The sequence below is a fragment of the Oncorhynchus gorbuscha genome, linkage group LG11 (genome assembly GCF_021184085.1).
Source record: "Oncorhynchus gorbuscha isolate QuinsamMale2020 ecotype Even-year linkage group LG11, OgorEven_v1.0, whole genome shotgun sequence".
Taxonomy (NCBI): Eukaryota; Metazoa; Chordata; class Actinopteri; order Salmoniformes; family Salmonidae; genus Oncorhynchus; species Oncorhynchus gorbuscha.
The window spans coordinates 29,097,797-29,114,385 of NC_060183.1; the positions used below are offsets into that span (position 1 = coordinate 29,097,797).

A 16,589-nucleotide genomic window follows, 5' to 3' on the forward strand; every position below is an offset into this window, starting at 1 on the left:
TGTCATTACCGCCATAAACAGTGATGTGTTTTCTTCCACACAAATATCGTAATAAATTTGCCAGAATATCTCTTCATCTCTCTCTCTCTCTTAGTCTCTGTCTCTCCTCCTTACAGCCAAGAACAGACACACACACTCCTCTCTGCTCTGCTCCTTAGAAAGACTGCTTTGAATGGAATTTCATTATTCATTCTTAAAATAGCTGCTCACTCATTGGCTCTTAGTCACTAGTGAGGATTAACTTGAAGTACATTTCAGATTCAAATTCCTCACCACTTCCTGTTTTTGAGATTTAGCAATTGTCGTCCACAATTGAAAAGCTAGCGTTTGTAAACAATGGCTTATTGAATAATAACAATATTGAACTCTGCTATGGCTTGGGTGGGCCCATCTGCCATTCCTTTCTTACAACATCAGGAGTGTGTGTGTGTCACGTTTTCCGTTGGGAAAATGTTGCGCAGGACATTTGACTGGCAACATTTCAATTTACCGGGCATTTGAGAAAATGGCCCTTGAATATTTTGGTACACCTACTGGAGAGCTCTTCTTTGTTTACATTCGTTCAGCATCGTTCACACCCTCTTAAGCCTTGGCCCCTCCCATCTCTTTAAGGAGTCACATGTGAGGCCATGTGCTAAACAGTGTGAGTACGGTAGTGTACTAAACAAACAAAGATTTCAAGACTAAAGGTTGGTTTATACTAAGTCTGTCAACATATCTATAAACAGTTGTCGCAGTGACATCATGAACATTCTATTGGGCTGCTGATGTCTTTCAGCCTGTCGTTTTTGTGTTTATACTTTCTCATAACGACAACGACAAGTTCGATGCCAGTCGACAATAGAATGTTCATGATGTCACTGCGACAACTCTTTATAGACTTGTCGATAGGCTTAGTATAAACCAGCCTTTAGTGGTCCAAAATAGCATAACTGGTGTATTTTAACACCAATAAACCCATCCGTTTAGAAATGTGTTTGGTATATGTCAATTTATCAAACCAGGCAACTAAAAGCAACTTTCTAAACAATGTTTTGGTTAGTTTGAAGCTTGTTAGCTAGGGAGCTAACGTTAAGTTAGCTGGCTAGCCAGTTCAAATAATACCCATATCATATACAGTTCCTGTCCAAAGTTTGGACACACCTACTCATTCCAGGGTTTTTATTTATTTTTACTATTTTAGTCTCACCAACAGCACACATCCATAAACATTATTGTGTAAGAGGAAGCTGGTTTGATGTACATGATGATGTGTTTTCCTGTGTGCCAAATACGCCAGATGTTGTTGTTGTGGGGGAGGGCAGAGGGAGGTGCCCATTTTGGAAGTGGATTGCTCATTTGACGGCTACGTGGAGCAGGCCTTTGGCGACAAAGCTTCTTAAATAACAGCCCCACGTGGCACGCTTGGACAGCCTTGGGTGTAGGTGCAAGCTGGTGGCGCTGATATTTGGTAGTCTCGGCCACATACACTGGCTTGCGGTGCTTGGCCTCCAGATTGTGGGTTTGACACAAACTAGGGCAAATCAGTTGGCTAGCTGCTGCTCTGTTTCAGCTCTCGTGGGCAGCCTAGCTGAATGAATGAGGTGCTTTCTGTACCCTTCAGTGCCATGCATACAGGGATGTTTTTAATGTAAATTTGATTGGTCGATTCAAATAAAGTATTTCAAATGTGTGTGTGTGTGTGTGTGTGTGTGTGTGTGTGTGTGTGTGTGTGTGTGTGTGTGTGTGTGTGTGTGTGTGTGTGTGTGTGTGTGTGTGTGTGTGTGTGTGTGTGTGTGTGTGTGTGTGTGTGTGTGTGCACTTGTACCTGCCTATACGTATGTGCGTTCATGGATAGTCAAAGTGTGTGTGTTTTATCCATCTGTTTTTACATGTGTGTATGTAGGCGCTGAAAGGGAAGATCCTGGTGAAGGGGAAGAAGGAGAGAGTGGTGGAGCTGGAGAGCTCCTCCAGTTCTTCAGACCTCAGCTCCTCGGAGGAGTGTGAGTGTAGCCATGCAGAGAGCAAAAAGAAGGGGGAAAAGAAGGTGTGTGTGTGTGTGTGTGTGTGTGTGTGTGTGTGTGTGTGTGTGTGTGTGTGTGTGTGTGTGTGTGTGTGTGTGTGTGTGTGTGTGTGTGTGTGTGTGTGTGTGTGTGTGTGTGTGTGTGTGTGTGTGTGTGTGTGTGCGTCTTTTGTCTGTCTTTCTTGCTGAATCCGCTTATTTGCTGATCTCATGTAGTACTAGTAACTTTGCCTTTCCTTTCTCTCTCTGCTTCCTACTCTCTCTTCCCCACCCTGTGTGTGTGTGCGTGTGTGCGTGTGTGCGTGTGTGTGTGTGTGTGTGTGTGTGTGTGTGTGTGTGTGTGTGTGTGTGTGTGTGTGTGTACACCTCCTTAGCCGGGTGTCTCTAAGCTGAGTCCAGAGCTGTCAGACCTGGTGGTGTACACACGCAGTGTTCCCTTTAAAGGCTTTGACCAGGCAGCAAAGAAACCCCCTACAGAGATGTCCTCCTTCTCCGAGAGCGAAGCACTCAAACACGTCAAAGAATCAGGTATGTAAGAGTGTGTGTTTGTGTGGGGGGGGGCTTTTTGTGTGTGTGTGTGTGTGTGTGTGTGTGTGTGTGTGTGTGTGTGTGTGTGTGTGTGTGTGTGTGTGTGTGTGTGTGTGTGTGTGTGTGTGTGTGTGTGTGTGTGTGTGTGTGTGTGTGTGTGTGTGTGTGTGTGTGTGTGTGTGTGTGTGTGTGTGTGTGTGTTTACATACAATGCTAATTAACAGAGTAACCTAATAGCTCCCGAAAGATAATTGTTCAGTAAAAGCTCAAGAGTACAATTAGTCTACTCTACACACTTAGCCAATTACATCAACAGGCTACTCTGTTAGTTAACATTGTATGAAAACAAAAACACATGGACCCACATGCGCACACACCCACGTGCGCCAGCAGCATACCACCCTGCATCCCACCGCTGGCTTGCCTCTGAAGCCTAGAGGGTCGGTCCTGGTCAGTCCCTGGATAGGAGAGCAGATGCTGCTGAAAGTGGTGTTGGAGGGCCAGTAGGGGGCACTCTTCCCCCTGGTATAAGGAGATCCCAATGTTTTTATTTTATTTATTTCACCTTTATTTAACCAGGTAGGCTAGTTGAGAACAAGTTCTCATTTACAACTGCGACCTGGCCAAGATAAAGCATAGCAGTGTGAACAGACAACAATACATAGTTACACATGGAGTAAACAATAAACAAGTCAATAACACAGAAGAAAAAATTTAAAAAGAGTCTATATACATTGTGTGCAAAAGGCATGAGGAGGTAGGCGAATAATTACAACTTAGCAGATTAACACTGGAGTGATAAATTATCAAATGGTCATGTGCAGGTAGAAATACTGGAGTGCAAAAGAGCAGAAAAGTAAATAAATAAAAACAGTATGGGGATGAGGTAGGTAAATTGGGTGGGCTATTTACCGATAGACTATGTACAGCTGCAGTGATCGGTTAGCTGCTCAGATAGCAGATGTTTGAAGTTGGTGAGGGAGATAAGTCTCCAACTTCAGAGATTTTTGCAAATCGTCGTTCCAGTCACAGGCAGCAGAGAACTGGAACGAAAGGCGGCCAAATGAGGTGTTGGCTTTAGGGATGGTCAGTGAGATACACCTGCTGGAGCATGGACTTGTAGATGACCTGGAGCCAGTGGGTCTGGTGACGAATATGTAGTGAGGACCAGCCGACTAGAGCATACAGGTCGCAGTGGTGGGTGGTATAAGGTGCTTTAGTAAAAAAAAACGGATGGCACTGTGATAAACTGCATCCAGTTTGCTGAGTAGAGTATTGGAAGCTATTTTGTAGATGACATCGCCGAAGTCGAGGATCGGTAGGATAGTCAGTTTTACTAGGGTAAGTTTGGCGGCGTGAGTGAAGGAGGCTTTGTTGCGGAATAGAAAGCTGACTCTAGATTTGATTTTAGATTGGAGATGTTTGATATGAGTCTGGAAGGAGAGTTTACAGTCTAGCCAGACACCTAGGTACTTACAGATGTCCACATTCTAGGTCGGAACCATCCAGGGTGGTGATGCTAGTCGGGCGTGCGGGTGCAGGCAGCGAACGGTTGAAAAGCATGCATTTGGTTTTACTAGCGTTTAAGAGCAGTTGGAGGCCACGGAAGGAGTGTTGTATGGCATTGAAGCTCGTTTGGAGGTTAGATAGCACAGTGTCCAAGGAAGGGCCAGAAGTATACAGAATGGTGTCGTCTGCGTAGAGGTGGATCAGGGAATCGCCCGCAGCAAGAGCAACATCATTGATATATACAGAGATGCCCCAGGGCAGTGGGGCATCTCGGGGCAGTGGTGGGGACATCGCCTTGAGTAGTTTGGTGTCTTTCGGATGGGACGTTAAACGGGTGTCCTGACTCTCTGTGGTTATTAAAAATTGCATGGCACTTATTGTAAGGTGTTAACCCTGGTGACCTGGCTAATTGCCCAACCCGGCCACCTAATTGTCCTCCTCATTCCTAATTGGCATGTAACACTCCTCACCTCTGCACCTGATAGTTGATGTGTGGTCTGGTGCAAATTGGTTGCCGTTCATCATCCAAGTGGGTGCTAAACATTGGTGGTGGATGAGATGAGCTTCCCCCTTACAATTTAAAGCCCTTTGGGTCCAATAAAGTCCAATAAATAATAATAATAATCATTAATATGTACACTAGGCTATTTTTCTGCAGGCCCTGTTGATTCCCTATTGGGAAGACAAGACACCTGGGCTGTGTTCATTAGGCACCAAATGGAAGAAAACAGATTGAAACATGAAGGGTCTACCTGGACCCTTCCTGCCCTAATGAACACAACCTTGTTCACCACATAGGCTTCTCTGTTTTTCCCTTTTGCCAGTGTTTTAACTACCCTTGCCCTCCTTCTTTCTCCCCCTCCTGCAGGGAAGCATTTTGTCCGTCACAACAGCCATCAGTTGAGCAGAATATATCCCTCAGGACAACGCCTGCAGTCCTCCAACTACGACCCCCAGGATATGTGGAACGGCGGTTGCCAGATTGGTCAGAACATTGTAACCACTCTCTGAAGTTGCCAGATTATGTTCCCTACAGTACGCTACGAAAGTAGAACGCCACAAACAGCAAAATGTAACATATCTACTTTCATAGCGTGTTTTCAGGAAATATGGTTAGTATGGCCCGTCTCAGAACTGTGAAACAGTGTTTACCAGGTACCCTGTTCCTCAGTGAGAGGCCAATGTTGGTTGCCAGATTTGATAGTATTTGTGAATTCCGGATTGTGTTGGAGAGTGTGTGTTGCGACACTGGTCAGTGCCATACACTCCATTACAGAGTGTTGGAATCGGCTAAACATTGATCATTGAGATTGGAAATGAATGACAGGAAATGAAAGAGACTGGGTTTTATGTCTCTGTAGAAGGACAGATAGCTGTGGAAAGTGTTGGAATGTGTTGGGGGACGGGAGCAGAGCACCGTGTTGATACAGGGGAGACAGATGGACATCTGTGGATTAGATGAAGGAGGGGTTGAGGTCAGGAGGTGAGGACAGGTCACCTAAAGGGAGTAATAAGGGTTTGGGATCTTGTTACTCTTTTCCTGTTAAGCCATAAGAAGGATTGGAGAGAGGGAGTGTCTTTAGTAGGATGTATATAACCAATGGAGAGAAATGTTTTGCTGTCTGATTACACCTGTACAGAACCTTTGGGAAGAATTCAACTTGGTTAAAGCTTCTCTAGTATTCGTGAGTTATTTACTCTGAAAAATAAAATCCCAACAAGAGCAATATTCCAGAATTCTATTACACTCTAATGGATAACATAAATTCTCTCATTACTTAGACAGATAAATAAAGCACAATACACTGTAACTCTAAACCACAGTGATTATCCAGTAATAACCTACAGTATGTCCTGTAATGCGCTAAAATACTCTTTGTGGCAGGCAGATGATCTGGCTAATGTCTAGGCTTTAAATCAACACACTAATTCACAGTTAGTAACTGAAATATTTGTTTCTCCAGTGGCGCTGAACTTCCAGACGGCAGGGGAAGAGATGGACTTGAACCGGGGGCGCTTTTTACCCAATGGCCTTTGCGGATATGTTCTCAAGCCCTCCTTTCTGACCCGCCCTGACTGCAACTTCAACCCCGAGAACACGGGGGGAGGACCCGGACACGACCCCACCCTCCTCACCATACGGGTAAGTGGGCGTTCCTGGATTTCCCGACAGCCCCCCAAATCAATCCAATTTAACTCAGTTATATACGACCATGTCAATCCGCCAAGAGGCCATTGAGAAGGTAACAAGTTCAGACTCGCAAAAAATAAATGCAATGTATAGAATTAAAATCAATGCCTCACTTTTCTCTAATGCTATTTCTCACAATCCCGTTTGTCCCATTCCTGTTTTTCCCCAATCCCATTATAACTAATCCCATGCAGGTGATTTCGGCCCAGCAGCTTCCCAAGCCAGAGTGGGATAAACCCAGCTCCATCGTGGACCCTCAGGTGTGGGTGGAGACCCATGGCGTTCCCATCGACAACAACAAGAAGATGTCCCCCCGCGTTGACAACAATGGTAAATATACAGTGCATTTGGAAAGTATTCAGACCCCTTGACTTTTTCTACATTTTTTCAGTGGTGGAAAAAGTACTCAATTGTCATACTTGAGTAATAGTAAAGATACCTTCATAGAAAATTACTCAAGTAAAAGTAAAAATCACCCAATAAAATACTACTCGAGTAAAAGTCTAAAAGTATTTGGTTTTAAATGTACTTAAGTATCAAAAGTAAAAGTATAAATCATTTTAAATTCCTTATATTAAACAAACCAGGTACACTCCAACACTCAGACAACATTTACAAACTAAGCATTTGTGTTTAATGAATCTGCCAGATCAGAGGCATTAGGGAGGACCAGAGATGTTGTGTGTGAGTTGGACCATTTTCCTGTCAAAATGTAACGAGTACTTTTGGGTGTCAGGAAAATGTATGGAGGAAAAATTACATAATGTTCTTTAGGATAGTAGTGAAGTAAAAGTTGGTAAAAAATAGAAATAGTAAAGCAAAGTACTTATATCCCCCAAAACTACTTAAGTAGTACTTCAAAGTAGTCTTAAGTACTTTACACCACTGAATTTTGTTACGTTACAGCCTTATTCTAAAATGGATCAATCTACACACAATACCCCCTAATGACAAAGCAACAACGGGGTTTTAGAAGAAAAATTCAAATGTATTAAAAATAAAAACGGAAATATCACATTTACATAAGTATTCAGACCCCTGAATACCACTCAGTACTTTGCTGAAGCACCTTTGGCAGGGATTACAGCCTCGAGTCTTCTTGGGTATGACTCTACAACGTTGGCACCCCTGTATTTGGGGAGTTTCTCCCATTCTTCTCTGCAGATCCTCTGAAGTTCTGTCAGGAAGGGTGGAAGGAGCAGGAAAGAGGAAGCTTCAGAGATGTTCTCTTCAGAGATGTTCGATCAGGTTCATGTCCAGGATCTGGCGGGGCCACTCCTGCGTTGTCTTGGCTGTGTGCTTAGGGTCATTGTCCTGTTGGAAGGTGAACCTTTGCCCCAGTCTGAGGTCCTGAGCGCTCTGGAGCAGGTTTTCATCAAGGATCTCTCTGTACTTTGCCTAGAAGGCCAGTGTCCCGGAATCGCCTCTTCACTGTTGACATTGGGTTTTGCGGGTACTATTTAATGAAGTCCAGTTGAGGACTTGTGAGGCGTCTGTTTCTCAAACTAGACACTCTAATGTACTTGTCTTCTTTCTCAGTTGTGCACCGGGGCCTCCTACTCTTTCTATTCTGGTTAGAGCCAGTTTTTACTGTTCTGTGAAGGGAGTAGTAGACAACGTTGTACGAGTTTTCAGGTTCTCGCACGAAATAGCCTTAATTTCTCAGAACAAAAATAGACTGACGAGTTTCAGAAGAAAGTTTTGTTTCTCGCCATTTTGAGCCTATAATCGAACCCACAAATACTGATGCTTCAGGTACTCAGCTAGTCTAAAGAAGGCCAGTTTTTATTTCTTCTTTAATGAGAACAACAGTTTTCAGCTGTGCTAACATAATTGCAAAAGGGTTTTCTAATGATCAATTAGCCTTTTAAAATAAACTTGGATTAGCTAACACAACGTGCAATTGGAACACAGGAGTGATGGTTGCTGATAATGGGCATCTGTATGCCTAGGTAGATATTCCATTAAAAAATGTGCCGTTTCCAGCTACAATAGTCATTTACGACATTAACAATGTCTACACTGTATTTCTGATCACTTTGATGTTATTTTAATGGACAATTTTTTTTTTTTTTCAAAAACAAGGACATTTCTAAGTGACCCCAAACTTTTGAACAGTAGTGTAGGTCTATGGCTAGGCTACATGAGGTGTGCGACTATGATTTGAAAAAGGCATTTCGGTTTCTTGCCTTAAGCTGGGCATCATTCACAAGTGATAATATATCATTCACAAGTGACAGGATAATATTGTCATCAGTCTATTCATGATTTAATCTTGTCTTTACATAGATGAAATAATATACAGTGGGAGAACAAGTATTTGATACACTGCCGATTTTGCAGGTTTTCCCACTTACAAAGCATGTAGAGGTCTGTCATTTGTATCATAGGTACACTTCAACCGTGAGAGACGAAATCTAAAACAAAAATCCAGAAAATCACATTGTATGATTTTTAAGTAATTAATTTGCATTTTATTGCATGACATAAGTATTTGATACATCAGAAAAGCAGAACTTCATATTTGGTACAGAAACCTGTGTTTGCAATTACAGAGATCATACATTTCCTGTAGTTCTTGACCAGGTTTGCACACACTGCAGCAGGGATTTTGGCCCACTTCTCCATACAGACCTTCTCCAGAGTCTGTTTGATTGAGTGTGTGGACAGGTGTCTTATATACAGGTAACGAGTTCAAACAGGTGCAGTTAATACAGGTAATGAGTGGAGAACAGGGGGAATTTTGGCTCATTCCTCCTGACAGAGCTGGTGTAACTAAGTCAGGTTTGTAGGCTTCCTTGCTCGCACACGCTTTTTAAGTTCTGCCCACAAATGTTCTATAGGATTGAGGTCAGGGCTTCATGCCGTCATCATTGCTTTGCACAAAAAGTGCTTCACAGGCAAGGATATTGCTGCCAGTAAGATTGCACCTAAATCAACCATTTATCGGATCATAAAGTAACTTCAAGGAGAGCGGTTCGATTGTTGTCAAGAAAGCTTCAGGACACCCAAGAAAGTCCAGCAAGCGCCAGGACCATCTCCTAAAGTTGATTCAGCTGCGGGATCGGGGCACCACCAGTACAGAGCTTGCTCAGGAATGGCAGCAGGCAGGTGTGAGTACATCTGCACACACAGTGAGGCGAAGACTTTTGGAGGATGGCCTGGTGTCAAGAAGGGCAGCAAAGAAGCCACTTATCTCCAGGAAAAACATCAGGGACAGACTGATATTCTGCAAAAGGTACAGGGATTGGACTGCTGAGAACTGGGGTAAAGTCATTTTCTCTGATGAATCCCCTTTCCGATTGTTTGGGGCATCCGGAAAAAAGCTTGTCCGGAGAAGACAAGGTGTGCGCTACCATCAGTCTTGTGTCATGCCAACAGTAAAGCATCCTGTGTGGAGTTGCTTCTCAGCCAAAGGAGTGGGCTCACTCACAATTTTGTCTAAGAACACAGCCATGAATTAAGAATGATAAGAAGCGGGTGGACAAACAAAAACCCACAAATTCTGACTAACTCCAAGCATTGATTATGCAAGAATGGGCTGCCATCAGTCAGGATGTGGCCCAGAAGTTAATTGACTATGCTAGGGTCAACACTGCAAATATTGACTCTTTGCATCAACTTCATGTAATTGTCCATAAAAGCCTTTGACTCTTATTAAATGCTTGTAATTATACTTCAGTATTCCATAGTAACATCTGACAAAAATATCTAAAGACACTGAAGCAGCAAACTTTGTGGAAATTAATATTTGTGTCATTCTCAAAACTTTTGGGCACGACTGTAGATAATTTTGTACCTGTTTTCTCCAGCACAAGGTCCTTTGCTGTTATTCTGGGATTAATTTGCACCTTTCGCAATTGTTGGAAAAATTACTTGTGTCATGCACAAAGTAGATGTTCTGTCCGACTTGCCAAAACTATAGTTTGTTAACAAGAAATTTGTGGAGTGGTTGAAAAACGTGTTTTAATGACTCCAACCTAAGTGTATGTAAACTTCTGACTTCATCTGTATTAGGAAAGTTGATAAATAAATATTGTAGGCCTAGCCTATAAAAAGCTGATGAGATCCTCCTCTTTTTAATAGAAGCCATCACTGTTTTCTCACGCAATTGCATAGCCTATAGAAATGTTGCCAACATGAGCTCATGAGCTCTCATGAAGTGTTTGATTAGATTTTTCATTTACATTGATGTCAGCATGATTAGAGGGACAATAGAGTGCTGAGTACCAGCCAGTTAGCAAGTTTGGTAGGCTACTAATGACCATCAGCAGCATCAGAGCTTAAAGAAGCCTAATCACCGTGACTAAATAGTCTCGTGGAATTTGACTGCCATCATGGCTCGTGACCGCCGGCGTGGCGGTAATACGTTCATCGTAACAGCCCTAGGTCCTACTCCATTTCTCTTTACTTGCCCCGACACCACCTGTAGAACAGCACATTTAGCAAAGTTTATTAATCAATTTATGTGTTTGTCCTAACAAAAAAACAACACAAAAATCGAATTATTTTGATCATTTCTGGGAATAAGGAGTTCCTATGAACTGTAAGAGAACAAGGGCAAGTTTGACATATAAATACATTATGCCCCCAAGATTTATGCCCATTGGTTGAGAGAGAGAAGGTGATAATTGCAAGAGTGTGCCCATAGGTTAAACAGCAAGCGTGAGGAATGTGCTATTATTGTTCCGTGCTCATATGCTATAAGGTAAATAGTTCAATGACATTCTACACATGGCTAATAGAAAAGAGGAGGAATGACATGCTGATGAGGAGAGGAGAGTAGAGACTATGCCGATGATATTAGTGTTTGTAAACACTAATTATTTTCATGACATAGACTGCTATGATTCCTTATCAGTGTAGATGAAGGGGAGGGGGCATGTTAAAGAAGGATTTTTAAGCCTTAAGATAATTGAGACATGGATTGTGTATGTGTGCCATTCAGAGGGTGAATGGGCAAGACAGAAGATTTAAGTGCCTTTGAACGGGGTATGGTAGTAGGTTCCAGGCACACCGGTTTGAGTGTCAAGAACTGCATAGATGCTGGGTTTTTAATGCTCAACAGTTTCCCGTGTGCATCAAGAATGGTCCACCACCCAAAGGATATCCAGCCAACTTGACACAACTGTGGGAAGCATTGGAGTCAACATGGGCCAGCATCCCTGTGGAATGCTTTCGACAACTTGTAGAATCCAAGCCCCAATGAATTGAGGCTGAGGGGAACGGGGTGCAACTCAATATTAGGAAGGTGTCCCTAATATTTTGTACACTCAGTGTATACAGGTAACTGCCAAAATAATGGAAACACTTGAGTAAATGAGGGAAACGAAGTATATTGAAAGCAGGTGCTTCCACACAGGTGTGGTTCCTGAGTTATTTAAGCAATTAAAATCCCATCATGCTTAGGGTAATTTATAAAATGCTAGGTAGGGCATTATTTTGGACATTACTTTGGTTACCATGGCTATGCCCCGATAGGATGACAATGCCCCCATCCACAGGGCACGGGTGGGCACTGAATGGTTTGATGAGCATGAAAGAAATGTACACCATATGCCACGGCCGTCTCAGCCACCAGATCTCAACTCAATTAAACACTTATGTGAGATTCTAGAGCGGCGCCTGAGACAGTGTTTTCCACCACCATCAACAAAACGCCAAATTATGGAATTTATCATGGAAGAATGGTGTTGCATCCCTCCAATAGAGTTCCAGGCACTTGTAGAACCTATGCCAAGGTGCATTGAAGCTGTTCTGGCTCGTGGAGGCCCAATGCCCTATTTTGGTGTTTCCTTTATTTTGTCAGTTACATGGACATTCCCGCTATGCACATGCAGTAGAAGAGGAAGCAGTGTGAATTGTATTGTGCTTACTGAAAGAAGTAGAGTGAGCTATCCATTCAGGCCAGCCTTACTGATTGAACCTACGTTATCAACTACATTTCAATTCACTGAATAAACTGAAATTCCAATTGAAATAGAATTGAGCCCAAACCTGAAGTATGAATAGAAGATCCATGAAAAAAATTCTGCGTTGAACCCTTCAATCTTCCCCTTTCCTATGGTTTGTCAGGGTTTAACCCTCGGTGGGACTGTACCTTCAACTTCACTCTGCATGTCCCTGAGCTGGCTCTGGTGCGCTTCATGGTGGAGGACCACGACTTCACCTCCAGAAACGACTTCCTGGGACAGTTCACCCTGCCATTCACCAGCCTCCGCACAGGTGTGTGAGTGTGTCAAAATAACATATCTTACTGTTTAGACTAGAGCCAATAAATCCGCTTTTCTGACCTTTCACCTCTGCCTTCTCACCCCCAGGTTACCGTCATGTCCACCTGCTGAAGGTCGATGGTTCCAGCCTGTCACCCACTTCTCTGTTCATCCATGTTAAGGTCACCCCCTGCCACAGTAGCCCCTCCAAGGCCTCAGCCAAATCTCCGTCCTCAACCAAGATCGTAGCCAAATCGCCAGCCATATCTCCAACTACGTCCCAAGCCAAATCGCCAGCCATATCTCCAACCACGTCCCAAGCCAAATCGCCAGCCAAGAAGCATTAAGTCTCTCCCCAGGCTCCACCAAGTAACCCAGGGTTAAGATGAAACTCATTCTGTCCTCTACTCTTTTTTTTTAATGGTGTAGTAAACATGTTTGTAGTCCATTCCCATTTGAATTTAGTTAATATTACCTTGTGCTTCACTCACAGTATTATTTTTTAAAGAGAACATGACAACTAACCACTGTTCTTGGTTCCTCCCAACTTGAGTGATCTAAGTAGTGGGCCCAAGTGGAGACGGTCTATATCATCAACAGTGTGGCTGTCCTACTGTATACCATTCATTATCTAACAGCATATCTATAGTAATGAAAGTAATGAACTTCGATCTCCAGTATTCTGTGAGACAACTGGACCAGGATCTCTGGCTGGCTCTTTTGTGTGATGATTGGACCAAACAGAAAAAGAGTTACCAACCAATAGCCAGCCAGGGTATTGGGTCGATGGGACATCCCTCGACAACCATTGTTGAGCAGGTAAACCGTCCAAACAGAACTTTGCATATTTGAAGCATATTAAAAGGTTTTAAGAAATGATTATTCACCAGTATTTTTAAAGAATCACATTCTTACAGGGTGTAACGTATTTGTTCCTTACAGAGGTTACTCTATACCGTCCCTGGATTCAATTCTGGCCTGATTTATGGCTAAGGTTCATCAAAGGACTTATCAGTTTTCCGAGCCGAGGCATCTTTAGAGATGTAACCATATAGAAGTTTGATTTTATATTTATCATTTTCACATTATACTTTAGTTATCTAGTTGTTGTAGATAGATATAGTTATCGTAGCAATACTAGAATATGCACTATAGTAGATCTTGTTGCCTTTTTGTAGCACGTTTTGAAGATATGAAATATATTTACAATATGTTTGTAGCATTTCAGATGGGTCTAAGAAAAAAAATGTATAACAAGTAACCAGGTCCATGATGTTTTCACGTTTTTGTTTTATGATCTCACTGTTCAAGTGATGTTCAATAGGCTGTGTCTCAATAGTTGGAAGTAGTTTCTTATCCTGTGTCCTTATGTCCGTGATGGCCGTTCAGGCTGGACATGTCAAATGAAGTGTACCTTTCCTGAAAGCCTTGTAGCTAATGTGGAACTTTAGAATTCTTCTGACGACTCAGACCGGGGCACTTGAAGAACAGCAAAGTGCATCGTTTGACAAATCGAATTTGTTCAAGCAGAGAAGATTGTTTTTAGAATTGTTCATCTCTGGCGGCTGTGCGTCTGGGTTGTGGAGAGAAATAGCATTGCCTCGTTAGCTAAGGAAAGTCGGAAACTCACACGAGTGCCATTGAAGGAGATGAAGGAAAAGGTTAAAGGGGAAAAAAGTTAAGTCATTTTGGAGTATTGAGACAGCCAGGTATACTGTAAAAAGATGTTATTGAAATTAAAGATGACAATCTTCAACTTGGGACAAGAAGTGGGGTTAGTTTGAGACTCGAGCCTTTTTAAATGTTTTAAAGTGATTTCAATTATTTTAAATACATTATCTATTGTCCGTAATGTATATCATGTCATCTTTGAAAGAAGGGTTTTAACATCAATATTCTTGTTTATTACCCAGATTAGTTTGGTTGTAGAATGATTTGATAGACAATTTTTATACATATTTGCTGTAATGTAAACCAATAACATCCATTTTAGAATGCTTTTTAAGGAATATGTTTTTGTAATAGTTTACATTGTGTCTCAGAGTAGGAATGCTGATCTATGATCAGTCTTGTCTTTTAGATCCTAATGAATACGATGTTATGGACAGGGGGGACCTGGTCCTAGGATCAGCACTCTGAGATGCTTTATACATACATACTGGTCTACTCCTCAATGGTATTGTATGGATTCAAAGAGAGATGTGATGTTTATGTAAAAGACCGAAGTGAAGTTGTGAAAATGTCCTTCTGTGGCAAAGTTATGGAGAAAAATGCATATTGTAATTGTTGTGCAAAATACAAACATCCATGTCACGCTATTATATATGGTATTTATTGCACGCATTTTGGCTATAGCTTATTTATTTTGTACAGTGATTTTCCAGGGCAATGAAAAGTATTGTTTTAACTCAAGGACACTTTCAGGTTTCCAATACCAGACATATTGTATCAACAACATGAACCTAAGTGTTCAAACAAAATGTGATTTAAAAAAAAAAAATGTTACTGGAGGAGATGGAGAAGATATTGGATGATGATGATAATGAGGAGGAGGGAGGAGGAGGACGGGGGTAACAGGGTCCAATTCACAAAACTGACTGGGAAATTACAGTACAAATGTGTTACGTATGTTAGGTTTATCCTTTAGTTCTATTGTATTTTTTGCTCTATTCAGTTCTATTATATGACAGGTTGCTGTCCAAAGTACACTTCTAAATGCCATTTCTCTTTCATTCTTCTGTATTGTATGGCATATCTTTTTAAAAACTGTCATCCATCTTCCATTATCAGCGTTTCTGCATGTAATACAGGTCTGTTATATAGGATTATTAAAAGCCCAGTGCACGACTTTTGCCCCCCCAAAATTCAGGGGGTTCTACAGCACCCTCAGCACCTCTACTTCCTTTATTGTAGGTTGTTATTTTTAATGACCTCTTTCATAGTGTTTTTTTACTCTTGTACGTTTCAGAACTTTCATTTCTTAACTTTAACGCTTGCGGTTATTGAATTCTGCTTATTTAAGGTTTCCTATCATAGAAGATTTATTTACGTCATGTGACTCGACTGGTACACTGACCAGGATGTTGGATGGTGTAGTCCGGGTGACCCAGATGCTTTTGTGTCAGTTTTGCATTTCGAATGGTTAAGGTTAGGATTGGGGGAGGGGAAGCAGATCCGAGATCTGTACCAAGGGAAAACTTCACCCCGGGGGCATGTTGGATTCACAACACTGTCAGAATCTGGTACTATGCAACAATATACTGATAAAAAAAGTTTGAGTTAAAAGAATTTGCATTAATGCAATGTTTACAGTATTTATATCTGGCTGTAATAACTGAATCAATGAAAAACAAAAATAAATAAACGAAAAGTGGTGTAATGTATCCTACAAAGTGTGGACATACTTGCCAATGGTATTTTATAGCAGCTACTCTTCCTGGGGTCCACACAAGACATGAAACATTAAATAATACAGAACATTAATAGACAAAAACAGCTCAAGGACAGAACTACATCAATGTGAAACATTTCAAATGTGGCCTACATATGTATCAGTACACACACACTATCTAGGCCAAATAGGCGAGAGGTGTTGCTTTATCTGTTTTTTGAGCAATCTTTGATGGAAGGAAGTTCCATGCAATATTGGCTCTATATAATACTATACGTTTTATTGAATTTGTTCTCGATTTGGGGACTCTTAAAAGATCCCTGGTGACATGTCTGGTGGGGTAAGTGTGTGTGTCAGTGCTGTGTATAAGTTGACCATGCAAAGAATTTCCAACACATGAATGTTTCGTATAAAAACGAAGTTCATACTGCACATTTTTGAAAGATTTGATAATATTAGATACAGGATCTTATTCCTCATACACCGGTATGCATCCCCATTTAAAATGAACAACAGCGGCATTTTGTAGTGATGCTGTAAGAGGCATTGTAGGTTACTGCAGATGTTCTTGAAAAGCAGATGCTGCTATACTAGTGCACTCAGTGCCACCTCTGCTTATACGCAGACTATGCGCTGGGCGTAGGGCCTCACGGCTGCTAGGTGGCCCCAGAGCTCCAAAAAGGAACTCAGTCAGCATCTCAACTCAACTGTTGAGAGCAGTGGAGGCTGCTGAAGGGAGGACGGCTCATATTAATG

At 41.9% G+C, this 16,589-nt stretch overlaps 1 protein-coding gene across 2 annotated transcripts in view; it reads left to right on the forward strand.

Annotated features, from left to right (window-relative positions):
- plcd3b (phospholipase C, delta 3b) overlaps positions 1–15,295 on the forward strand; it is a 62,046-nt gene extending 46,751 nt beyond the window's left edge. For both annotated transcript variants that reach the window (XM_046369284.1, XM_046369283.1), the window contains exons 9-15: positions 1,886–2,026; positions 2,377–2,530; positions 4,908–5,024; positions 6,004–6,182; positions 6,425–6,560; positions 12,306–12,455; positions 12,551–15,295. In XM_046369284.1, coding sequence (XP_046225240.1) covers positions 1,886–2,026; positions 2,377–2,530; positions 4,908–5,024; positions 6,004–6,182; positions 6,425–6,560; positions 12,306–12,455; positions 12,551–12,789 — 1,116 coding nt within the window. In that variant the 3' untranslated portion in view covers positions 12,790–15,295. The remainder of the gene's footprint in view (positions 1–1,885; positions 2,027–2,376; positions 2,531–4,907; positions 5,025–6,003; positions 6,183–6,424; positions 6,561–12,305; positions 12,456–12,550) is intronic.
- Positions 15,296–16,589: the final 1,294 nt, after the last annotated feature.